At 36.5% G+C, this 25857-nt stretch overlaps 3 protein-coding genes across 6 annotated transcripts; 2 read left to right on the plus strand and 1 right to left on the minus strand.

Annotated features, from left to right (window-relative positions):
- Positions 1–5381: 5381 nt before the first annotated feature.
- Positions 5382–13424, plus strand: fundc2 (fun14 domain containing 2). The gene is made up of 5 exons (XM_088648971.1): positions 5382–5537; positions 8849–8999; positions 10084–10159; positions 11001–11129; positions 11605–13424. Exons 1-5 carry the CDS (start codon positions 5474–5476, stop codon positions 11680–11682), a joined length of 498 nt encoding a protein of 165 aa, XP_088505097.1. The 5' UTR covers positions 5382–5473; the 3' UTR covers positions 11683–13424.
- A 2670-nt stretch (positions 13425–16094) lies between these two features.
- On the minus strand, positions 16095–19079 carry LOC148653696 (cx9C motif-containing protein 4-like). Of its 4 annotated transcripts, none has more exons than XM_088648973.1 (3): positions 18976–19079; positions 16500–16566; positions 16095–16309 (listed from the first exon to the last, which is right to left on the minus strand). In XM_088648973.1, the coding sequence occupies exons 2-3, from the start codon at positions 16555–16557 to the stop codon at positions 16173–16175; spliced, it is 195 nt and encodes a 64-aa protein (XP_088505099.1). In that variant the 5' UTR covers positions 16558–16566; positions 18976–19079; the 3' UTR covers positions 16095–16172. The 4 variants fall into 4 exon arrangements, with proteins under 4 accessions (XP_088505099.1, XP_088505098.1, XP_088505100.1 ...); XM_088648972.1 differs by having other exon boundaries at positions 16500–16565; positions 18970–19037; XM_088648974.1 differs by lacking the exon at positions 18976–19079 and adding an exon at positions 18532–18616.
- Positions 19073–25365, plus strand: brcc3 (BRCA1/BRCA2-containing complex, subunit 3). The gene is made up of 8 exons (XM_088648969.1): positions 19073–19522; positions 19868–19987; positions 20825–20912; positions 21439–21527; positions 21796–21851; positions 22103–22234; positions 23442–23485; positions 24514–25365. The coding sequence occupies exons 1-8, from the start codon at positions 19418–19420 to the stop codon at positions 24660–24662; spliced, it is 783 nt and encodes a 260-aa protein (XP_088505095.1). The 5' UTR covers positions 19073–19417; the 3' UTR covers positions 24663–25365.
- Positions 25366–25857: the final 492 nt, after the last annotated feature.

A 25857-nucleotide genomic window follows, 5' to 3' on the forward strand; every position in this document is an offset into this window, starting at 1 on the left:
TGTTCTTATAACATCTGAGTTAAAATCTTTAATTTATTAACAAATTCAGTTTGGAATCAGATTTCCTTTGGCAAATTTGCTGCACTCAACAAAGTTGGGTATTAAGTAAACATTTATGGAGCAAAGGATGTGTACTATTAGCACTCTAAGTATTACAGTCTCTAGGTTTTTATACAAATCTGTATACAATGTACATTTGTTTTACATAATACAAAAATGTAAGAAATTGACTCTCTCAAATCATCTTCTGACAGCAGGTAATGGTTTTTATCAAATAGGAAGGTCCAGGACAAGGGACACACAACCAAAGCCATAAGGAAAAACCAAGTGCTTTTTATTTCAAGTACATGGAAAATTAACAACAACCAAAATCAAACTAAAGCCTAGCTCATTTGTGAGGTGCTACCCTAGACTTCTTTAACAATAACTGGCAGCTAAGTTGCTTTAACTCTTTCCGAAACACACAAAATCTGTCACGATGTGTCTTTCAGGACCCTATGCAGACAGCACAATCTGGAAGGGAGTGAACAGACATGCGGAGGAGATGAGGAACTGGGCTGGTAGACGAACAGGGGGACGAAGGTGCTTGGTGCTCGGGGGGGGCGTGGTCCAGGCAAACAAGTCCAAAGGGTGATCATAGAGAAATCTGTAGGGAGGCAAATGTCCTGAGCCGTGTGGTCCATCCATGACAAAGACAAATGAAGTTAAAAGCCGGAGTGGGATCCGGCGAAGGGTCGGGGGAATAAAAAAGGGTAACAGGGCCAGGCGCTCCAAGCCCCGGACCCAGATGGTCAGGATGCCGGGGAAAAGGCTTGCCTTCGGACAACCGGGAAAATAGGCAAGCCTTGTGGCATCCATCTTCCAAAGCTGAGCCCGGAATAGTGGGAACGTCTGGCTTTTAAAGGGGAGACTGGAACAAGAGGCAGGTGCAGGAGCTCAGGTAAAATGCGAAAGAGCCAGAGCACCCTTAAGGGGGAGGGATTACAATCGTGACAAAATCACCCGGTTCCAAAACTCTCACAACGTAAGAAACTTCCTTTCTTCCCAAACTTCCTTTGGCCAGTCGCTCCTTCTTCCTTGGGTGATTGTGAACCATAGAGGATCTGCTTTCTCTCCTCCAGCAAGCAGATATCAGCAATGGGATAGCCTCTGCTTGCTGCACTTTAAACTGTCGCCTGACCAATTGTCTTCCAGCAACAGGTCCAGTGAACTAGGGCAGCAGATCATTCCACACAGCTTCAAGGGGAATGCAGTTCAAGGGCTGTCATCTTATCTGAATCTGCTGCCCTCTGACAATATCTCATAGTTAGATTTGATTTTTCAAAGGAAGAATTAAAAATAAAGAAATGACTTTATTTCCTTAATATTTCCTTCCCCCCAAACAAGAATGTCATCAATATACAGTATCGCTTCCAAAGAATGATATTAGGAAAGACAAGATTTTATATCCAAAATCTGTGTACCTTTCTTCCCAGTAACTCACATACAAATATACATAATTTGGTGCCATGGATGAACCAATAACTGTATCTTTAAATTAAAGAAAATGAATGTTTTCAAACATAAAACAATTGTGTGGAAGAATAAAATACACTAAGGTTTGAATAGAAGAAGTAAAGGTAATACATTTTGATATCAAGTGAACAGGAAGTGTTCAAGAACCTTTAAACCCTCCTACAGTATATGATGTATACTGACACCTGAAGAAGGCTCCACGGCCGAAACGTTGTTTTCTTTCTTCTTTTTTTCAGCATGGAACAAACCTTTTACTTGTTCCTTTGCAGCCTACGCATGCTGATGCAGCTACCCACCTGAACTACTACAGTATATGATGTATATTTGTACACAGACTTTCTACATCAAAAGTAACCAAAATTATTTCCTCTGAAACAAAACCAAATTGATCAATAATTTTGCAGACAAAGTAGAAGAGTGAGAATAAATTCCACTTTTGATTTTTGAATTTTAGGAGCAGTATAGAAAAGTGGTATTTTAGTATACTTGATCATCAAAAAATCAAATTATTTTCTACTTCTTTCTCCACTACCTTAAAATCAAGAAAAGATTTAAGGTAATGGTCAATGCTTCTAAGAATGTTTATCACATTTTTTTTATAAAAGGCTCAATCTCCTAATTTCCTTGTACATTCATGAATAACATTACAACCACTTTTATCAGGTGGTTTTAGAACAATAGACAAAGCACCCTTCAAATTATACAGGGCTTCTTTTTGATATTTTGGTAAATTGTTTCTCTCATGAATATGTATAGTTTTCAACAGTTTTTCAATATCATTCTCGCCATGCATACAGGTTGTATGATGTTAGGTTTTTATCATTTTATTTACATAAGAAGGAGCTTTAAAGTTTTATTTCTAAAAAGTATATACTGTATGTCCACCATCTGTAACTCGGGGTTCAGAACCTTTTTTTCTTAGCAGTATACAACTCTGGAAGAAATTTTAAAACACACATTTTGAAACATAGAAAAAAATAATCATTTTACTGAACTACACTGAGGAAATCAAAATGTGTTTTTTTGTAATTTAATCATTTCAATTGCATTTTTTTTTCATTTTTAATTAGACAATTGTTGAGTCATTATGGCTAGATAATTTGTAAAAAAAATCTGCAAAGTATGGTTCCATTAATTTGGTGTATTGATTGACTCAAGCTTGAGCATTTGCATTGTCCCAAGAAACTAATGAAGTTGGTCTGCAACACTTGAAATAAATTATGACCTCATTGATGCAACCTAGAAAAAATCATGTACATCATGATTTCCCACTGCTAAAATATATATATAATAAGTCATTAGCAGAGCCACCCTCATGTTACACACCACAATAAATTGAAAACGACTCAGTTAATATCTTAATCAGGGTTTGAGCAAAATAAATCTAGGTAATGACAGGACCTCAGCTGTTTTTGCACACAGTAGCTCAGAAAATGGTTAAATTAAACTAAATTATTTAAAAGTTGGGTATGGAATAGGGACAAACATTATGTTACATTTAGAAAGCAAGATTTCTTTCACAGGAGTACACACTGGAATTAATTCTTAGCTATACACAAAGAACTGATTGCCAATGCCTCTATTATATTTTCTCTGATTGAATTTCACGGAGTTTCTTAATGTCTGAAATGCAAGGCTGAAACCCGACTACAGAATGGTATGCCTCTTAGAAAATAGAAAAAGAATACTACCACAGAACTTAATCTTAATTCTAACTAAATCACTTTAATTCTGCAGCAAATCACAGCAAGTTATTTAATCATCTTTTTCCAGAAACTATAAACTTTCTCATTCAGTCTTTTTAACGTTGTATCCACCATGTTCATTTAACCTCACCTGCAGTATTTGAGCTATTTATAGTAGATAATCAATATAAGACTTAGAACAAAATCATTTTTCAATGTCTCAATGACAGGAAGTTCAATTCCAATAAAGCCTGGAACCAGTCAGAGATGGAAACAGGACAGAAGATTAAATGAACATAGCTTCTACATCTCTTGGGTATCCTACTTTTATCTTTCAGTGTGTCTGCTATATTGGCAATTTTAGACTATCATCTCAAGCTTATGTTATGCACAGGAAATAAGACACAATCAAAAAACAATCTTAGCAAATCAAAGGAAATATGTAATTATATTCACCAAGAGGCAACACACATTGTAATAATGTTATATTTAATTTTGAAAGCTCACAAAACTTGCTTCTCCATAACAACCAATGTCAGTCTACATAATGACAAAATAGAATGAACAGTTTAATTAAGCATTATTTACTGAGTATCAAAAGAAACCTCACTTATCCCTACAACAAATTACAAATGTTATCAGAGAAATGTCAATCTTTTTTTAGAAGGTGCACTTCCATTTTTTTATAGGACATATTTTTGGATATGACAGAGGTAAATTCATTATGATGATTAAAGGTGCTGATCAACTGGGTATCACCAGCAGCCATATCACCCTGCAACTCACAACTGGCAATCCACTGAAGCTAACCAGGTGTGAGCCTGGTCAGTACCTGGATGAGAGACCTCCTGGGAAAAACTAAGATTGCTGCTGGAAGAGGTGTTAGTGGGGCCAGCAGAGGGTGCTCATCCTGCGGCTCATGTGGGTCCTAATGCCCCAGTGTAGTGATGGGGACACTATACTGTAAACAGGTGCTGTCCTTCGGATGAGATGTAAAACCGAGGTCTTGACTCTCTGTGGTCATCAAAAGAGTAATTCGGCGTCCTGGCCAAATTTCCCATCGGCCTTTATCAATCATGGCCTCCTAACAATCCCCCTCTATGAATTGGCTTCATTAGTCTGCTCTCCTCCCCACTGATCGCTGATGTGTGGTGAGTGTTCTGGTGCACTATGGCTGCTGTCGCAATGCACGGTGGTGGTGGTGGTGGTGGAAAGGAGTCCCCATTACCTGTAAAGTGCTTTGAGTGGAGTGTCCAGAAAAAGTACTATATAAGTGTAAGCAATTATTATTATTACTAAGAAAGTGGCAAGCTAGTAGCATGTGTGGTCAGCACTGGAAGTGGCACAAACTGTTAATCTCCAATGCATGCTTTGCACCAGGTTACAGTTGCTGTTTTACAGTATGAGGATCAGTCCCATTCCTCTGACAGAGCCTTAACATACAAAAAGAATATGCCTCAATCTCTGTCTAGATGCAACACATCTCCCAAGCTCATCCCACGAATTTCAATGGGCCTCAAGCCTGGCCAGTTGGCAATTCCAGCATACTGTACTTATCACATTTTCATCTTGCATCAAAGCTGTTGGTACATGCTCAGGATGTGGGCGTGTTGTCCTATTGGAGTGTTGTCAAATCAGGATAAGTCATCAAAAAAGATAATAAGGTCCCATGTATGCGGTGCATGTAACAATGTGCATTCAATATAAGGAATATATATAAATTATATCGAAAAAAATAATGAATCACAGTTACTGCAAATGATCCTTACTCATGTGACTTGTTCAAATTAATAAATAGGTGTTTCTCTTCACGAAAATACATGATATATCCGTGTATTGTTCTTCAAACATAATTCTACCATGACAAATAATTGTATTGCGATGTGGCCTGAATGCAATTTTAGTTGAATATTCCAATATAATTCTAAGCAATAAATTAAAATAATTTCTTAGTAGCAATTTTATCTCAATAAACTACTACTGCATTCGAAACTTTTCCATGTGTTCCATTTAGTTCATAATAAAATGCTTCTTCTCGCAAGAGTTTTACTCACTCCTGTACGTTAGGATCCTAGAGACCAGCAGCCGTTACTTTAAATTCGTAACATACTATGCAGGTGGGAACGAATTTCAGTAGCTACAATAATTACAATTGGTATTCACAAGATTAATATGAAACTGCGTACTATACACGAAGCAATCCTTAGCTAGTGTGCCGTTTTCCAGTTTGTTGCTTTTCGCCCCATGTGATTAGAGTTAGAGGATGTGCCTTCATGCTTTGGAAGTACTTCCAGGTTAGATCTGGTGTGGAAAGGAAAAGTATGGCGGAAAAGAAAGGTGAGTAATAACTTGAAAAACACGCAACTTTGTGCAAAAATTGTTTGTTTTTATTTTGGTAACCTATTTTTTTATTGAAAAAGACGCTTGTGCAATTATAATTATATTTATATATCTGTATTTCAGTAGATATGCCCTTCACAGAGGTTGAGATGGATAACACGACACATGTTTTTTTGTTTGTTTCAGGAGAACTGGTTATTACTTGAAGTTTATACTTTGTGTAGCGTGTAGCCAAATAGATAATGCACTGAACACAAGGTTAAGTTTTCTAAACACACAGATTAAGTAAATCAAGCTTGTTTAACTACTGTACGTGTCTGACGAAAATCGTGCTCTTCAGAAAATAATAGGCTTTAGTACCTTTCCAAAACACGCATACAAAAATTAATTGTGGGGGCAATGTAATGTTTCGTGTACATGTGTTATGCAATATTAAACATGCTTGATTTGGACACAGTATACACAACAATACAGCTCTTTTGATTAAAACACAAAACAATTTCCCCACGGAATACTGAGTAATTAACGTTCTTGTTACAATTTTCTCTAGGTAATTAAAACAAGGCCTGCATTTGATTAAAATATGTTTTTAACTTAACAGCCCGAAGTTTCAGAGGTTTAAATGTAAGCACTTTAATTGAATTAGGCTGTATCAGCTCAGCCTTGAATATCTGACGAGACAGAAGTTAAGGATGTCGTTAATCTAGTGTGTATTGAAAGCAAACAAAATATAGTATACGTCCATGGAAATTGAAAATTGCTAAAGTGCGATTTTAATAATAATAATAATAATAATAATAATAATAATAATAATAATAGTTTATTTATTAGCCCTATACAATTTCTTGCATTAGGAATTCGTCTTTTCGCTTACCCCAGCTTTTCCTCCATGGAAACACAGACACACAGACAGGGAGAGAAGCTGGGGGTCAGAGCGCAGGGTCGGCCATTGTACGGCGCCCCTGTATCCTGCCTCTAACAAATCTTGGATCGGATAACAAATCTAACAAATCTTGAATATTAAAATGTAAATGCATAATTTAGTATGTAATGTAGTAGTAGAATTTCTTTAAATCTGGTTGTTGCATGGACGCAGTGAATGGACACAATCTCTTCTCCTGTGTGTTTCTTGTTTTTGTCTTTTTTCCCCCTTAAATCAGTAGTTGGCTTCTGCAGTCTGTAAAATCTGAAGGGATTTGTGGAATCTGTCCTCCAATTTTACTGGCTTTAAAATATTTAGCCATAACTGTACACACAGATATATATTCTTCAGAGGATTTCGTTTCAGAGGATATTATTAATTTGCATATTGTTATCATGAATAATTTTTAATTTGCTGCTCAGTATAATTTAGAAGTTTTCAAAACGCATGAGAGAAGAATATGGTTATTAATTGATAGAGCAGAGTTCTTTGAATTTCTGTCACTGTAACGAATATGTTTTCTGGAAATCAACACTTGGTGTTGGATATGGAATTTTCAGTCTGTCTGAATCTTTACTTTTGGTACTAATGTATATTTTTAGGTAAGCAAGAAAGCATTAGAGTCCACTTCAATAAGTTATAGGACTCTGTATTACCTCCAAATAACTAGTTGTGACTCAATGAATATCAAAAACCTGGAAAATGCCAAGATCCCTATAAAGAATGGAGTTGTTTTTGAATAAAAACACACCTTGAGTCTGTTCTTAATTTACAGCTAACAAAAATGTGCTGTATGTATAAGTCTTATGATGTGTAAAATGTCTTAAACACTTGGCACCCTCCTTGAACAACTGAGATTCAATTCCAGTTTCATTTTACACAGTCTGCTTTCTGTTTACGTGGGAGTGTTTTTAGAGGGTTTGGACTTTGTCTCAGCCAGATCAAATCTCTATCGTATGTGCCAATTACCAATCCATCTGCGTGAAAATGAAACCCATTGCAATCTGCTAACAGATGTGGATAAGGGCTATTTTGGGTGTCTTTAAATTGAGTTTTGCTTGGGGAAATTAGCTCTCAAGGTCACTCAGTTTCAACTTTAGCAGCCTAACTGGTTTAAAGTTAATATAGTCTTCCTTGAGATATCTGCTCATTTTCTGTTAGTATAAAAGTTCTTTTACTGCGTAAAATGTAGCAAGCTTGTTATTTTGCTATAATATCTCTTTAATGAGTTAACAAAAAAATGGGAATGCAGATTGAGATTGTGTCCAGTAATGATAAGGACAAGATAACAAGGTCAATACTCTGCAATGGCCAGCTTGATGGTCACACAGGACCAGTTGCTTTTCTTTGTGTTAGCCTGCACCCACCTACGTAAAGGACCACAGTCCCAATTTCTCAGGCAGGCTATTAAATCTCGGTAACAAAATAAATTAATTAACGGTATCACAAAATTGTACAAATTACACCCTCCAAACACTTGGTAATTGAATATGAATATTCATCCAAATAGCAATTTAATGCTGTTGAATACATCTAAAAAGTTAATGCTAATGAAGAAATGCACCTTAATGACCACTGAAGTAATGTTTATTGCAAATACTAATTCATCTTGAATCAAAATAGTATTATTATCCTAATTTTCTGCAATTTCCCCTCAAGGGATCAATAAAGTATAAAAAACAGCCTTCTGTCCCTTCATCCATTTTATCCAGTACAGAGTCACCAGGGATCTGTCCTGGGCCACAGTGGGCACAGGTCAGGGTACACCCTGGACAGGATGCCTGTTCATTGCAGTGGACACACACATAGACATAAACACAAACATGGACACACGCACACCAGGGCCAGTTTTCCCAGAAACACATTAACCTACCACTATGTCTTTGGACTGTGGGAAGAAACCCATGGAGACAGCATCTCGGGTCCGGAATTTTCCGTGCTGCCTGCTATTTGTTATATACATACTATATATAGGCACCTAATCAATAATAAGGCAAATTTCTGTGAAGCGAAAATGAGAAGAAACCCACATGAACACGAGGAGAACATAGAAACTCCAAGCAAATAGCACTCTAGGTCTGGAATTGAACCCAAGACCCCAGTGCTGAGAGACAGCAGTGCTGACTACTGATCCACTGTGTCACTTCTTGTTTATACTGTCTTTTAAACAAAAATACATCGTTGTACCGCTATCATGATAGCTTGTATTTTTCAGAATTAATCATTTGTGAAGCAATTCATTTAACAGAAAAATGAAGGATACATTTTCACTCAGCTTGTAATGTTATTTGCTTTCTTTTTCGGCCAGAAGAAATGTAGGGGGGGTATTAAAAACCTAAGTGGAAACAGCACAAGATGCTACTAATTTGTTGTTTCCTGTTTGCAGGTAAGGGTGAGGAAACCTTTGACGTGATGGACCTGGCAGAGTATGCCAAGAGACAGCGGTGGTGGAATCGGGTTTTTGGAAAAAACTCAGGACCTATTGCCGAAAAATACTCTGTGGCCACACAGCTTGCCATTGGCGGAGTGACGGGCTGGTGAGTGATTCTTGCTGAACGGCTTCATTCACTGTTTTGTTAAACCGCTGTGCACAGTTTTAAACCCTGTTTTATCGAAGGACTAAAATACTTCCAGTAAAGGTTCTTATTCTGCTTTTCTAAAATTCGCATACACTACCACAAACTGTGACCATTTCCGACAAAATCGAGTCAGGAAAACAGGTGCTGCTGTCCAGTGTTTTTGGCAGTCAGGTTCCACGGAAAATAAATAATTATTTTATTATTTAAATCTAAAGCACAATTACAGCTTTTAAAGAATCCATCCATCCATCCATCCATTTTCTAACTGCTTTACCCAGTACAGGGTTACAGGGAGCCTGGCAGCAGTGGGTGCAAGGCAGGGTACACCCTAGACAGGACTCTAGTCCATCACAAGGCACACACAGACACAACTGCTCACACACTCACAATTTTCCCAGAGGCCAATAAGCCTTCCAGTTAGATTATAACTTCGGCACCCAGAGGAAACGCAAGTGCAGGGAGAACATAAAAACTGCATGCAGGCAGCACCCCAGGTCTAGAACTGAACAAAGGGCTTCATCACTGAGAGGCAGCAATCTTAACCACTGAGTTTGAAAGAATCCTCAATTCTGTATCTTGGATCTGATTGGTTTCATGTCTGCCCTTCTACAGTGATTTATTTTAAAATGACTTTAATAGTTTGCGTATAAAGGCTGGTTTTTGGAGGCTGTACACCCTAAAGCCTTGATATTTTGTATATATAAACAATGGCACACAAGGAACATTTTCCCAATGCAAAGATCACTGTAACATCAACAGTGTCATTTGGAAGTTGTATTTAAGCCATCCTTCAGTACAGCTGGATTATAAAGGTGATGACATTGAGTTAATATAGTGCCCATTACGCACTGTTGTTGTCTGTGGAAACATTTTGCATTGTCCTGTTTGTGTGCCAGATGTCATTATCTCACAGTCAATAATACATTGATTAACTTAATATGCACCAGCATATAATTGTGATGGACGAATATTAAGCCTAGAATGAGAATAATTCAGGGATTTGCTTCAGTAATTCACCTTTGTGTGTTTCCATGTCTTTTAGGTGTGCTGGTTTTCTCTTTAAGAAAGTAGGAAAATTGGCAGCTTCTGCAGTAGGTGGTGGATTCTTCCTACTTCAGGTAATTAAAATGTATTTTTCAGTACCAGACTTCTGTGTTTTGTCTCCTCTATTTGTTTCATAAAATGTTTTTCAGAAAAGGGATATTTTATGCTGAAAGAATTTGTCTGCAGATCTCATAGTGTGGCAGAAATAAAAGCAAAGACACGGACAAAACTAGGTTATTGAAGAAATTTAGAAATAATCAGCATTTTAAATAAACTAATTTTAAGACCCATCTTGTTTCATAATTATAATTTTCTAAATGATCTAGCAGCATTGTCTCACCATAAGACTTTCCACTTACGAATAATCAAATGATCAAAAATTAAAACCAACAGCGCCCTCTGCTGGCATTGTACATTGCTATGTTAAGATGAGTTTTTTTCATTTTAAATATTCCTATATTCTTAGAAACAACACTATATATAGTACAATTTAATTGATATTAATTTAATATAGCTATAGGATTCACTTGGAAAAGCCTATTCTCCAAGTCATCATCATAAAAGATTTTAACTTAAATTTGCTAGTAGCTGCTAGGAAATGCAGTAATAAAGGTGCAACCAATCAACATAGTTGTGAAAGGAAATGTATTAACCTCATGTCCAGTACGACAAATTGTCTTACTCATGACTAATTGTCATTACTGACATTTACCTGAGCACTGATAGTCAAGTAATTGGAGGCCACATTTGAAAAACGGTACCTTGGACTATATTTCAACTGCTCATGGATTGTCGTTGTTTTACAGTTCATCTCAGAATAAAGTGTATTTAAGCAAGTACTCAAGTGTATTTATAATGAAATGATCAGAACTGGTTTATTTGCAGGACAGCTGAATTCACACATTTACCTTTCAGATTGCTAACCACACAGGCTACATCAAAGTAGACTGGAAAAGAGTTGAGCAGGACGTAAACAAGGCCAAGAAACAACTGAAGCTTAATGCAGAAAAACCTCCAAAAGAAGTGCGAACCAAAGTGGATGAGGTAACATGTCATTTGTGCAGTGTATATATATATATCTGCATTATAGCATATGGCCCTGATAAAACACTTTAATTGATAATGTCATATTGCACTATTTAAGACTTAAAGAGTCACTGCAAATTGTAGTTGAACCGCTCTTGCATTTGGCTTTGGGCATTATAATTGCCAGATATAATTTGTCTTTTTTTTGTGGGGGTTGCCTATAAAAGGTTAAGCAGCTTCTTTTAATTAATTGCTTATGGCCACCCTTTTTAAAAGATACTGGTTCCCAAGGAGAAGGGGCTGTATATTGAGGGTGGAGGATCAACATCATTACTCTCCTGCTGATAAGGGTTATAATGAGACTAACTGGCTTTAATGTTGGCATCATGAACGAAGACAAAGGGGAGAAAAGCAGAAAAATGGTAGGTTTTTCTTTTATTTCCACAAAAAATATTTTAATGGCCCATGTCATTCCTCTCCTCTCCCTGGATAGGTGACGACATTTGTGAAGAAGAACATTGTACTGACTGGAGGATTCGCCGGAGGATTTTTGATTGGGCTGGCATCTTAGGAGTTTTTAACACTTAGGAACCCCTTTTCCGAGATGTCACCAACATATTTTTCTGTTGTAAAGACTGCAACTTCTCAGTAAAGGCCGATATTTTAAGTTAAGTGCTTTATATTTGTATTTAAACCTGCCAATGTAGGTCAGAGGTTTGGTGTACAGTATATTACATGCTTTTGAACATTTAAGAAACAAATAAAAAACATGCGATATGTGGTCGTTGTTTAAGCTTTAGCCCAATTTACACATAGCGGAGGTTTTTTGAAGTAGTTGATTTAGCTTACCGTGTTACATTTTATTTTTTTTTGTTGTTTTAGAATGGAACTGTAGGATGATTGTGAACAGAATCTGTAAATCTCAGCATAATCATAAATGTTTTGAAAAACGTAAGTGGCTAATTAGGTGTTTTGCACATGAGTTAAACAAATTTAGATAGTAAACCATCAGCAATACCAAAAAAGTCACAATGACAAATCAACCCATTTGACCAGCATATTTCTGCATGTTTTTGTTGTACTGTTTTGGTGGTAAGTTCAGATGTGGTGTAGTAACTTTTTGAACTGAACTTGATAGATATAATTAACCCATACCTTTTCCTGTAAATCAGCAAGCTGGCATTAATGATCAGTGCAGGACCAGCAAGAATTTACAATATTTTAGGTGTCTGAGATCCTATAGATAACTAATATTAAGGTACCCTTACAAAGTGATCTAAGAAAAGCTACTAGTAATCAAGCAAACAAGCCAATTGGTGCTTTGTCACCACTTCATCTGGAAACACTATATGGAAAAGGCATATTTTCATAAAACGTAGCTCAACACATGGAGACATACTATTTAAGAACACACACACAAAGCTTAGATATGCTAAGCTCACCCCAGGTTAACATTTTCTCTGCTTAAAGCTATATCTGTTTATTTAGAAAAATGCAGATCATACACATTTATATCTTAAGAGTTTGAAGACAAAAAAAGATTGGGTGCTTTGTGATCACGTATATCTTTTTATTTCAGCTCATTGAACAAATACACATGAGTATGGTAATACCTAATGGAAGATGCAGAACCCACCTACCATTAAAGATACTTAAACTACAGCTGCGTTGTTTTAGGTAAAATAAAAGGTTTAATAAGCTGCTGTCATTAGAAGAACCTTAAAACCAAGTATTAGAGTGAAGATGATGGAAATTGATATCCTGTAATATCTTGGCACAAATATGTGTTATGTGAATATGTGAAGGTAGTATAAGTAATGGTAAAAGTGGCATCATGGTTTGATAGATCTGCTGCCTCAGGGCTCATTGGTACGTCCCTATTAAGTTCACATGTTCTGCCCAAGATTGCGTGAGTTTTGACTGGTTCTAGTTTCCTGTCACCTTCCAAAGACTTGCTAACTGATTTAATTGGCCTCTCTAAATCGCCCCTGTGTGCTTTTGTGTATGTGTGGCCTGCAGTGGGTGGTATCCCGTCCATGTTGTTATTCCTCCCCATGTGTCTGGGAGAGGCTCTGGATTAGAAGGAGAGCTCATGGGGCTTGTGCCAAAATGTATTTAAGGCTGTTATTTATTTAAAAAAGTGCTGGCTAATAAATTGGTCACTCCATGAAAACGGTACCACACGGGACTAAGAATTTTCAAAATGTTTTAACTTTGGAAGCATAACATTTTTGAAAATTAAAAATGCACTGTTGTAATTTTGTTTTAAAAATGCACCACTGTGGGAAAATAAATTATGTTCATTTCACTTGATATTGTTTCATTCTATTCATGACAGAGGAGCAAAATGAATTAAGACAAGTTAAAGCAGTCTTGTAACTTAAATATTTAGCAATTTGAAGTCTAATATATTCATCATTATGTGACCTGAACATATTGTTCAACTATCAGTAGCCATTGAGCTTAGGCCATAGTTTTAACCAGGATAAAATTAGATTAGAATTAGAAAAAAGATCAGGTCATACAGTAGCCTCTACCCCTCCCACTTAACAGTTATATTACTGTACTAGCTTGCATACCAACTAAACAATATTATCCTGAGTAAGGTGGTATTTGCCCATAACAATTGGTTATATGGGATTCATCAAAGATGTACAGTAGGCTACCAATAATACTAAATGAGGAAGAACTTTGTGCTTGCAAGACTGCTATTTTCTTTTTACATATGTTCTTTGTGCTAGTGAGGCTCTGTTTATTTTGCACTCGTTTTCACTTTGAAATTAAGTGGCAGGTGAGGAAGGAACATAGTATTTGTCTGACCAGATGATTCAGCTGCAAGGAAACCCTGCATGTGTTTTTTTCCTACGTCTTACCAACAGCTTTCAATGGTTCAAAACCCTAAGATGAGATTTTCTGTTGAAAAGTGCGATTACATACTATTTTTATTGATGGTTTCTTTTCTTAACATACTAAAAACATTAATTAATGGATTGGTGAGTCTCTATAACAATTTCAGAAATCTACACACATTACTGGTGTAGCGACAATGCTTGTTAATAAGACAGAATTAAGTGTTGCTGTGCTTTCCCAAATGAGGCCCCATCTCTCTCTTCATCTCTGTGGTGCAGCCACAGAGAAGCTATTAATGCAGGCTGATTTAAAGATGTTTTCTTTTGATAAGGGACAGCTCCCAAATGGGGATGCACTTAGCTAAGCCTGGCTATCATGATCAATGGTCATCCATTGGTGCCTATCTGTCTAGGGAGTGCCAGATGGACATCTGGACTGCATTCCTAAGTGTCAGGAGTAAGTGACTCATATCTCACCTTGATCAACCAATCAGGGATTGGTAGGGCCGAGTAACCCACGTGGGTCTCTGATGCCCATGAAACTTTCAGCCAATGAACGAGCTGAAGTTCCTCCAGGTAAAAACAGGCAACACAGAGTTTCTGAAGAATTCTAGGGGTGCGAGACTATTCTAACGAATTCAAGGGCAGGACGGCCCAGGAGCAGAAAGGCTCCCAAGGGCAGGACATTCTCGCAGCGCGCCTCCTGACTATCCTGAGACTCAGCCCGGACAACCACGGAACGGCCAGTGTGTCCGAGTGCCAGAACATTCCTCTGTTCTAAGAGTCTAGAGCAGAGGTTGCCAGAGAGTAACCAGAGGATCCATCCGAGGTTAGCATCAGTAGCAAGCCTCGTGAACAGGTCGGAACTGTGGACAGCTGAATCAGTATTCAGAACTAGCGCTTCATCAGGAACGAACCGGTCCTCTTCCTGACCTGCTGGGACCCACAGTCATCTTTTCTCCTGTGCACAAACTCTTGCTAGTTTCAGCCAAAACTAACTAGCCGGTCAGTGAGCATCAGCAGCGCACCGTCGCAAGCCGCACAGCACAGCCTGGCATGGAGCCAGAGAGTGCGGATTGGACAGCAACAAGCCTGCAACTGTTTCTTTGTTCCCACAGGAGATCTGAATCCCCAGAGATTGGATGAGTATTCAACTTTACTGCATTACAGCTTGAGAATTCAATTGTTATCCCAACCAGTTGATATCAATTTAATTCCTAAGAGTTATGTACTTGTTTTCAGTATCTAATGTAGAAGTTATAATCAATGAATGATATACTGAACGTATGTCCTCTTGATATGTGTAACTCTTCATAACTGATTGAATATATACCTTTTGTATTCTGATAACCCTCTCTGTTAGGTTCTGCATATTTTATGTATTAATAAATGTATTCTTGTGTATTAGTACCTGTGTGTGTGCGTTGTTTGAGTTATGTCGCATGGTTGGATTCTAAAGCCATTAAAAGAATCATTTTGTGACTTACTGCTACAATTAATAATTGTCCCAGTAAATGCCCAAACCCCTACAGAACTGGTGCCTCGTGAGAGCACACTACACTGGATTTTTAAAATCAATATAGACTTGATACACGAGATTTTCAGACAAAGGCATGAGACTATGAGATTCACTCCTAATGAGTGAGGCTTCAGAACAATGTAATTATGTACCATTGTGGCTACTGGCTGGCAAATGATCTTGCACTGGGAGTGTTACTATAAAACAGAATGGATATTTGTGTATGTTTTGTCAGTGTTCACATATTTCTTTGTGCCTGTATACAGCTGTGTGAATACCTGATTCTTCTTTCCTTTATCATTCAATATTCAGGGTTTTATGCAAGAGAGGATAGTTTGTGTCTACCATAAGGGTAATGAAGAAATTTATAATCAACTTGTGGAAGCACAGGAGGGATAAGCACCGTTTGTACATTCTGAAATATAAACTGAGAGCCATTTCTCATTTTTGCTGCAGAACTCGCCAATTACACTGAAAGGTCTCAGGTGCCCTAGCAGCACGACTCAAGTTTTGGAGTAGCACAGAATAATCCGCTCAACTAAACTCGAGCCCATCCAAACCAAACAATTGATTTAGTTTTTAAAAAGTAATTTGTCCTACAAATAGCAACATGTATATCATGTATAATACTTTATTGAAATAACACATTTACAGTTTAATCAGTATTTCAAGATATTCCCTGTGTAAATATAATCATTTGCATGACTCTTGCTCTTTCTGTTCCTTCACAAATCCTGAACAGCAGACAGACTTCTCCCCAGCATGAAACCTGCAGCACTGCCTCATTGCTTCAATCACATGTTCACACTTGCTCTCAATATATTTGTTGGCTGGAAAAACAAAATTTGATTTGAAAATACTGGGTTAATTCAGTGATGATGAACTTTAAGAAAGTCTTCAGAAAATGGGGATAACTAACAAATTGAGCATTGCAGTACTTAAAAAAAACCCAAACAGCACTTAATACACCCTTTTGGAATAAAATTCTCGTCATTGGAACTTGATTGATGATCATTTTACCTTGTAAACATCTTTGGATTTCACATGCCTGCTTTTGGCAAGGATCTTTCTGGGACATCCCACAGTACTGTTGGAATAAAAACCAAAGTTATTGAATTGTAGAATTTTTGCTTACAGGGACTGTTCTGTTATTATGTTCAGTGTCTTGGATTTATTTAATAATACTCCTCTTTACTTATTTATTTTTGTTCCTTTTCTGATAAATAACAGACATGCATTTAAACAACAGCAGTTTTGATGGCTTCCAAGCAACTACAATTATCTTAAAAAACTAAAGTAAGTGTAAAAAGATTGTTGTGGGGTGGATGTTAATGGTAACTTTAATGAATTAAGTCTTTAATAATATAAAATCATTCTATACCAACAGGGGCAGCAAAATGGCACAATGGTTAGCATTGATGTCTCACAGCACTGGGGCCCTGGATTAAATTCTAGACCTGTGGTCCTATCAGCATAGGGTTTGTATGTTTCTTCCAGGTATTCCAGTTTCCTTTCCTAGTCCCAAAACATACTAGTAGATCAATTTGCTTCTGAAATACTCTGACCCGTCTAACCTCTCTGGTTGTTCTGCCTGTTTTCAGTAACCATGGGCTACTCTAAGTACTGTAGGTGTCAGAGGACATGAAAATAAAATAATTCACTGTTACAAACCAGGGGAAGACTATAAAAAGGTATCTAAATGCTTCCAGCTTGCAATTTAAACTGTCAGAAACATCATTAAGACATTCAAGTTAAAGAGAACTTCTGACATCAAGACAAGATCTGGAAGACCCAGAAAAAATTCTGCTAGAACTGCTCGGATACTGGTCAGATCTACAAAGTAGAACCCACAGATCACTGCAAAAGTTTAGCTGACACTGGAGTAGTTGTCCACAAGTACACAGTAAAGCGTTCCTTAAACAAATATGATCTGCAGAGGATAGTTGTCAGAAGGAATCCTTTCCTTTGATCTCATCACAAAAGTTCATGTTTTTTAAGTGCTGTGGGCTGATTAAAAAAAATGAATGGAAGGAAGGAAGATTGGTGTCAACTAAATATCAGCAAATCCTAGAAGTTCAGGTCCCTTTCGGTGAAGGGATACAAGGTGGAAAGAGGTAGAATATTTCAGACAACTATCCAAAACATACCGCCAAGTCAACCATGAATTACTTACAAGAATGACAGATTAAGGTTTTGGAATAGCTTTCATGGTCCCCAGACTTGAATATTAAAAATCTGTGAGGAGATCTCAAACATGCAGTGTATGCAAGAAGACCTAAGATTATTTCTGAACTAGAAGACTTCTGCAAGGAAAAGTGGAAAAAACCCAAAAGCAATATAATAACTCTTAGCTGGCTACAGGAAACATCTGGAAGCTGTAATTTATTTCAATGAAAGTGTTATTAGTTACTGACAGTCTCCAAACTTTTGCATATGCATTTCACTATTTTATTATTTTGAATATGTACAAACTGTAAATTGCACATAACCGTATAGGAACCAAAACAATGGTCGTGGAAATTTCTGTTTAGTGTAAATAAGAAGAACAAAGATTAATGCAAATAAGAAGACCCTTTTAACCATTTTCCATCATTTTTCTGAAATCATTACATGAAATAAAAAGAACTGAAAAGCTTAGCTCTAAATCCCCGGAGCTAACTGGTACATTGATATGTTTGATTGTTCAGACTTAGATTGTTTTGCACTGCGTCATACGTTTCAAACGTAGCATAAAAGGTACGGTTTTTAACAACGTCAGCAAACTGAACATTAAGCAGTCCCTCCTTAACTTGCTTTTCCCTATTTCTGCAGCTGTTATTAAGTGATTAATTTATAATGTACGGAGACAGGTTCGAAAGACAGCGCATCAGGCACTCCTAAAATAAGGTTCTTTCCTTCTATGGAGGTTAAATTTGTTACATTTCAGGCAAAACCTGAAAAGGGGCAGTTCTGAAACTCAGACATTGGTAGAGCTGATACTAAATACAAATCCCATTCAATCTTTTCGCATCTTAAAGAAAATTTAAAAATAAAACCCAAACCGAAAACTGACATAAATAAGCGTGCGATTAAGAAATCGACTACAGCATAGACCTCGGGTCGAGGGTGAGAAGGACTGTTCTGTATTAGTACGATTACTACTGGTACTATTACTGAAGCACTTTCGTGCTACCAAGACGACATTTTCAGGATTTTGAAGTACAGTACTATACCTGTGACAGATATAGTACTGTGAATCTGTTAAAATAATCGTTTGTTATAAAAATATGATCACACAATAGGCATTATAACTGAAACAAGATCAATTGTGTATAAAGTGTTTAAAGTGTTTAAATTATGGAATGCGTAGAATCTACGCATTCCATAATGTCGGGGCAGTGTTTTTTTGCTAAATAATTCACATTCTGGGAATTCTGATTATGTGACTGCAATATTCACCCCTGAAATTTATTCTAGAATGTATTAGGTCGCAGAGGTGCGTTTTTAAATAACTTACAATATCCACAAAAGGTCCTCCTCATGAATCCTGAAAGAAATCTTGTAATGTGATGTCGAATCTGATCGTCTCGATACAAAACTATTTTTACTTTTACTCGGTGCACCCACAACTTGGCTTCGACGGGAAACCTACCGAAACTGAAATTAAGACTTTAAGGTCAACATTATATTGAGTAAAAAATCTGCTTGTATACTGGTAAAGTTATAGAGTGAAAATGTGTTAATCTTCTGGAAATATTAGCTTAATACTAGTTTCAGCATCAACAGAGTTAAAGATCCTTAACTTTGTCTTTCCTAAAACATGTTAACCATGTTTGGTGGGGATGTTTTGTGATGCCGGAACTGTTCAGTGAACGGAATTGAGAATGTTTATGGAAGTGTTCTGGTGTTTGTGGTAAAATAACTGTAGAGACTAAACTAATCATCATTAAGACGTCAGAATGGCAGTGAGTGCAGTTCACCTGGAATCGGACGCTTTTCTGGTTTGCATGAATCATGCTTTAAGTACAGAAAAAGAAGAAGTAATGGGACTCTGTATTGGAGAGGTAAATTAGATTCCTGTTTACTCCAGATTCCCCCTCAATAGACTAAAATTAATATTTGTTTCTAACTAAGACAACGAATTTATTTTAAATGACGTATTACTTCTATTACTTATACGAATATATATATATACTTATACTATTACGAACTAGTATTGAACTGTTTTAGCCTTTGTCTTCTAGCAATGTGCAGTAAATTATAAAGCCTCTTTAGCATAGAGTGTTTAGGACGTAGTGAGGACATTATTTACTTGTCAGCATTTATAAATAAATTGTTAGTTTGGAGAGTTTGGGAATTGGAGTTTAAGGTTTTCAAGAGATCGCTGAACTACAAATTGTGTCGTACAGGTAGATACTAACCGGATTGTCCACATTCACTCCGTGATCATCCTGCGTCGCTCAGACAAGAGGAAGGACCGCGTGGAGATCTCACCAGAACAGCTTTCTGCAGCCTCTACTGAAGCCGAGATATCCATTTTATAAGTGTTAAACTAACCAAAAAGTTTTCCAATTCCTACAACGCCACACCTATTTGTGGTTTTACGTTTTGGAACCAATTGGTGTTTGAGCTTTAAATCATTGCATGTTTCATCTTTCTGTTTTTCTGAAACGACGCTCCATCTTTTAAAAATGAGCGCCACAGTTTATATTTCTAGGACAAAGCCGATTGCTACCCATTCCCGACATACTTCAGTCCGTGTAGACTCAGAGGCAAAAATGAAAATATAGAAATTGGAGCGGATTTCACAGGCACACATTTTATTTTGTGTTTTGTTAAGGGAAAACAAACCTTTATTTGGAAATCATATGTATCTGGTACATAAAAGTACCAGATACATACCAAACCTTAAAGACTGGAAACTCACAAATTGCAGTAAGGATATTTAATGCTTGGAAATGTCGTTGATAGAAGCCTGGAATAGATAGTATAAACATTCCCCAAAGCATTTAAGTTAAATATTTTTACAAAATAAAAAAACATAGCTATTGCTAATTATGTTGAGACCTTAAAAAATATATTGCTATGTTACTAATTTATTATTATTAAATGTCAGTGTATATTTATGCAAAGGAACAAGTAATAGTTTTATTCCATGCTGAAAAGAGAAGAAAGAAAACACAAAGGTTGCTCACACCTGAAGAAGGCTCTACGGCCGAAACGTTGTTTTCTTTTTTGTCTTTTCAGCATGGAATAAACCTATTGTTCCTTTGCAGCCTATGCATGCTGACGCAGCTACCCACCTGAACTATTTCAATGTATATTTATGCACAAAGTATATTTTTTAATTTCTTAATGAGGTTCACAGATTGGCTGAAATGACTGGTCGGCCCATGAGGGTTGTGGGTTGGTACCATTCTCATCCTCACATCACTGTGTGGCCCTCACATGTTGGTAAGATGTGTACTTCTACCCATTATGACTTACTGAGACTGGGAAATTGTAATCAATGTAAGATCAATTTAATCAATCTTTCTCTGAAATTTGGAGCAGTATAAGTTACCAAAGTTTTTTGAAAGCATCAAACTGACCAGTGAAACATTATCATCAAACTGACCAGTGAAACTGTCATTATTTGTCTGAATGATAGTGTTTTTAATATTATTTTATCTGTGGTTGTCTGTAAAAAAAAAATGTATATATGTGTATTTCTGTAATATTTCTCTGCATTAATTGTTTTTAAAGACACAAACAATGCCCTCTCAGGCACTTTGTTAACATCCCAAGAAGAAAGACCGATCACGTCTGAAACAGATGTTATCCATAACAGTATATTTTGCCTGTCCTTTAGGAATGCTGCTCAAAAAACATAAAATGACAATGGGTTCAAATTGTTAATGCTAATGAATTTTTCTCCTGTAATTATAATAAAGCCAGACTATTACTGGTGAAGATAACACTGGAAAATCTTTACCCTCAGATGTAAGAACTCAGGCAATGTACCAGATGATGGATCAGGGCTTTGTTGGGTTGATATTCTCTTGCTTCATTGAGGATAAGAACACAAAGGTAAGCAGCACAGTTTAGGCACAGGAACCAGTCAGTTTAGTAACCAGTAATGTTTTGAGTATACTCTTCTGTTTTTTTTAAATAATCTTTTAATACTGTTTTTTTATATCTTTCAACTGGAACATTTTTTGTGTAAAAACTGATTTATTCCCTCACAATTTCATGTTTTCACAAAGCTTCAGTCCCTCGATTGAAGATATATTGTATTGCTATTGGGAAAAACATCTGGTATTGTGATAGGGATTCTAACCTTACTGATCTTTTGCAGACAGGGAGAGTTCTGTATACCTGCTTCCAGTCTGTGCAAGCACAGAAAGGCTCAGAGTAAGTGTACTGTCCTTTGTGAAGTCATTCTTACAATTAGTAAGGTATGGACTATAATTGTGCCTCTGCATGTTCCAGAATTAGAGCTATAAAAGCACAAAAGCACAAAAGGTAAAGCTTTTTTCTAAAAGTTCATTTATCTAATTCTATTTTTCTGCCCTTTGACAGAATCAATTTATTCTAATTAAACCTCAGTAAGTTAGCATGTGTGAAAAGTATTTACAGGAACTGTTGTGTGTTCTCTTAATAAGGTACGAGAGAATTGAAATCCCTATCCATGTGGTTCCTCATGAAGCCATTGGAAAGGTGTGTCTGGAGTCAGCTGTAGAACTTCCCAAAATACTTTGTCAGGAAGAACAGGATACATACAGGAGAATCCACAGGTATGCCTGCTTCTGTTCATTCTCTGCTTTGCCATGTTTCCCCATTTTCCTTTGCATCTTTTTATGAATTCAGAAAGTATGTCAGGACGTGCTTGAAAGTGTTTTAGATGTATGGAGGAACCCATTGTATCTTTTGTCCTCTTCTGATGATTGGAAAGTTGTGCTGCACCCTTTCTAATGGTTTTGGTACAGAACACAAATGTGTTCAATCACAACTGCACGCCTCATGAACTATAAATAAGACAACATTTGGTTCCGCATTATTGACAGTTCCATGTTTAAAAAGGTCTTAATAACAAATGGTTTTAAACAGAGAGGGAATCTGTTTATGAAACTTATCTTGAGTTAGAACCAGCACAAAGTCCCTGGATGTTAACACTTCCAAGATCCAAAGTTTGCTTTAGGCACAGTGTAGAACTAGCCCTTCAATGTCATCGGAAACGAAATTTCCAAAGTGGCATTCTGTATCTATGTATACTTTGTCAAGGCTGATTCAATTTGAAAAGCTGCTGCTGGATGAATTGCAGGGCTACATGGATGGTAAGACTTGAATAACTCAATTAGGAATTGACACAAATGGAATTACTGTGCCTGCCTTGAGCGGCTCATAAACAAAGTCTGTTTGTGAGCAGAATATTCACACTGAGAGACAAGTGCTTCAGATCTGTTTGTTCTGGTCTCAAGATGTAATGGGCTTCTATTGCCTAGTGACTAAGACAACATGTTTACAGGATTATATAATGCTGTATTTAAATAATAACAATCCTGTCACAATATGGTGTGTACAGTGTTCCTAATTTACATATAAAACAAGACAAAAATGCCTAAGGAAATTATTTTTTTGCCTCATTAGTATAATTAAATTCTTGATACTGTTTTTTGTTTTATTTTTATTTGTTAAAGTGTATTTTGCATTATATTCTGAGAGGTTACTTTGATCAGTGTTGAACTGTATAGGTAGTTACTTCAATAACGTTAGTTGTACAAGATGAAAAACTGCAAAGATGTCAGCTGAGGTGAGTTTTTTTATGTAAAACATCAAATGTGATCTGATTTGGCTTATGTATTAAGCTGATCAACATATGGAACAGCATCATTAAGGGGGAGTGTACTTAAACATGTTTATCAGTGTATTTAAATAAGACAGCTACAGTACTATAAAGTGGTGTGTTCGTTTCATTCATCTGCTAACTTTTTCACATTTCAGCTTAACGCACTTGGACCCGATCACGAAAATACACAATGGTTCAGGTAATATGTTCCTCTTATAATATACTTTCTCTTGAATACTTTAATCTTTTACAGAATGATTCTTGATTAAAGGATCTTCTTGTGGTTTTTATTCCTATTATATGAATTCTGGCATTTATCTCTTAGATAGATAAGACTTTATTGATCCTGAAGGTAAATTAATGTGTTACAGCAGTCCAGCCCAAGACAAGCAAAAAAACAAACAAACATCAGAATAGACGAAAAATTAAAATACATACAGTAATACGAAACAAATATAAAATAAATAAAAATAAAAAAAGACATCGGTGTGTGCAAAATATGCTCATAGTTACTGTAAAAACAATTAAATATGCGCAAAATGTGCATAGGTATATACAGATTGAGTGTCCAAAAAAAAACAGTACAATGGAGCAACATGCTGTCCATAGACGAGCAAATGAAGGGCTAACAGTCCTAGCCTAGGGCAGCGTTATACACCCTGACAGCCGCCGGGAGGAAAGACCTGCGGAAACGAACACTGTAGCTGGAGCAGTCTGTTGCTAAAAGACTAAAAGTGTTAAGTTATCGAAAATTTAACACTTATCGATAGTTTTTTTTTGTAGAAGCTGATCATAAACTGTTAAATAAACTGAAAGCAAGGGAGTTGATTGTTTTAGTGCAGATAAATGCAGGGGGACTGTTTTCCGCTCCCACTGAATACAGTAATGTCTATCATTCTTAAAGCTATTCATGACATTAGGAGAACTTTGTTTGCCTTGTTTAGAGATTCTCCAGTAGTACTTTTTTAACAAGTTGCTTTTAGTCAATGTAGAGGTAGCCCTCAATGGCAATATTTTTCTATTGTTGAGTTAACAGTACTGTTTGATTGATAACTGCCAAAAAACACATATCCTCCTGCTCACTTGCATAAAACAAGAGAATAACAGTACCACCTCACTGCCTATTTTATTAGGATATCTCCTGATTTTGTTTTTATTTAATTGATTTTGTTTTGTTTTTTCTTGTTGTTGTTCGTAACCCTTTGGTGTTTGTGGAACGTGATCCAGTTTTCACAAAGAATCTGTGCAGCCAGATGTCTGCCATCAGCGGGCCACTGCTGCAGTGGCTGGAAGATCGACTGGAACAGAACAAGCAGAGCATTGTGGAGCTGCAACAGGAGAAAGAGAGGCTAACACAAGAGCTGGCTGCCCTTTAGAGAAGAGGAGAGAAGTCCTGTATGTCCCAGCACTCCTGCCAGTGTTTTCTGCCACCTAATCCAATCAAACATTCTAAGATACTTTCATTGTTTCATCTACTATCAGAGGATCTAGAGATGCTGTACTCTGAAATCTTTAGAAGATAATAAGCATATTTCAGACTGTCGGTCTTATTTTATGGGATCCTCAATTCCAATCTAGAGGAGAGAAATTTGCTTTCTTTAGGACCAGGCCCATTTTTAATCAAATGCCCTACTCAGTTCATGGTGTATTGAGACATTTAATACTAAGACTCTGTTATGGCAGTCCAGTTGTATAATTTGAGCTGAAAAGATCTAGGTTTTTCTTCCACAACCAAAGTTTACTGCCTAGCCATGACTGTCAACATAGTGCAGACATGAACTGTCTTGTAAAAGATGTTTATATTAACAATTGGTTATATATGTAGTGAGAAAAATAAATACAAAAAAACTATTCTGCTTTTCTAATGCATGGGACAGTTCCATGGCATAGTTTTTTCTCTTTTTTTTTCTCAGGACATATCATATAAATTAAATTGAAAGTGCTGAACAGTTTTGGAGGACACAAATACTGTATTAGTGTACAAGAGATCTGATATTGGTTCAGGAAACAGTGTATGTTTTATTCACTTACGTTTCTGACTCTTGGGAATTTAAAAATAAAATATTTTTCAGAGAATAATGTGATCTTTAAACAAAAATTTGATTTCAACAGCTCTTTTTATATTAATCTTTGTGGCTTCGTGGCTTGAACTTCATAATGGATTAGAGACAAAAGTGGAACCCTAAACCAGATAAAAACTAATTTGCTGTAACCCCCTGTAGAGAACAAATAGAGAAGAGAAAACAGTAGCCTCTCTTACAGATAACTGATGTTGAAGGGAGGAGAACTATACTTTAAATGAAAATGTAATGTAACAGATGACCTCTTGTGTGGAATTTCACACAGAGTGGTTATTGCATATAATATCTATTTTGTAAATATACCATTGGGTAACTTATTATGCTGAAGGCAAATTGTTCTATATGACTTGTTCATATACTGACATTCTTCTGTCAAATGTAGAAGTTATTGTGATTTAAAGCATGTGTGTATTGGAATGGAGGGTAATTGTAGTCAGGGATGTTTTATTTCTTTCTTCATTTACCTGAATTTATTGGTTTTGGTACACTG

The sequence above is a fragment of the Lepisosteus platostomus genome, chromosome 10, assembly GCF_059453375.1.
Source record: "Lepisosteus platostomus isolate fLepPlt1 chromosome 10, fLepPlt1.hap1, whole genome shotgun sequence".
NCBI lineage: Eukaryota > Metazoa > Chordata > Actinopteri > Semionotiformes > Lepisosteidae > Lepisosteus > Lepisosteus platostomus.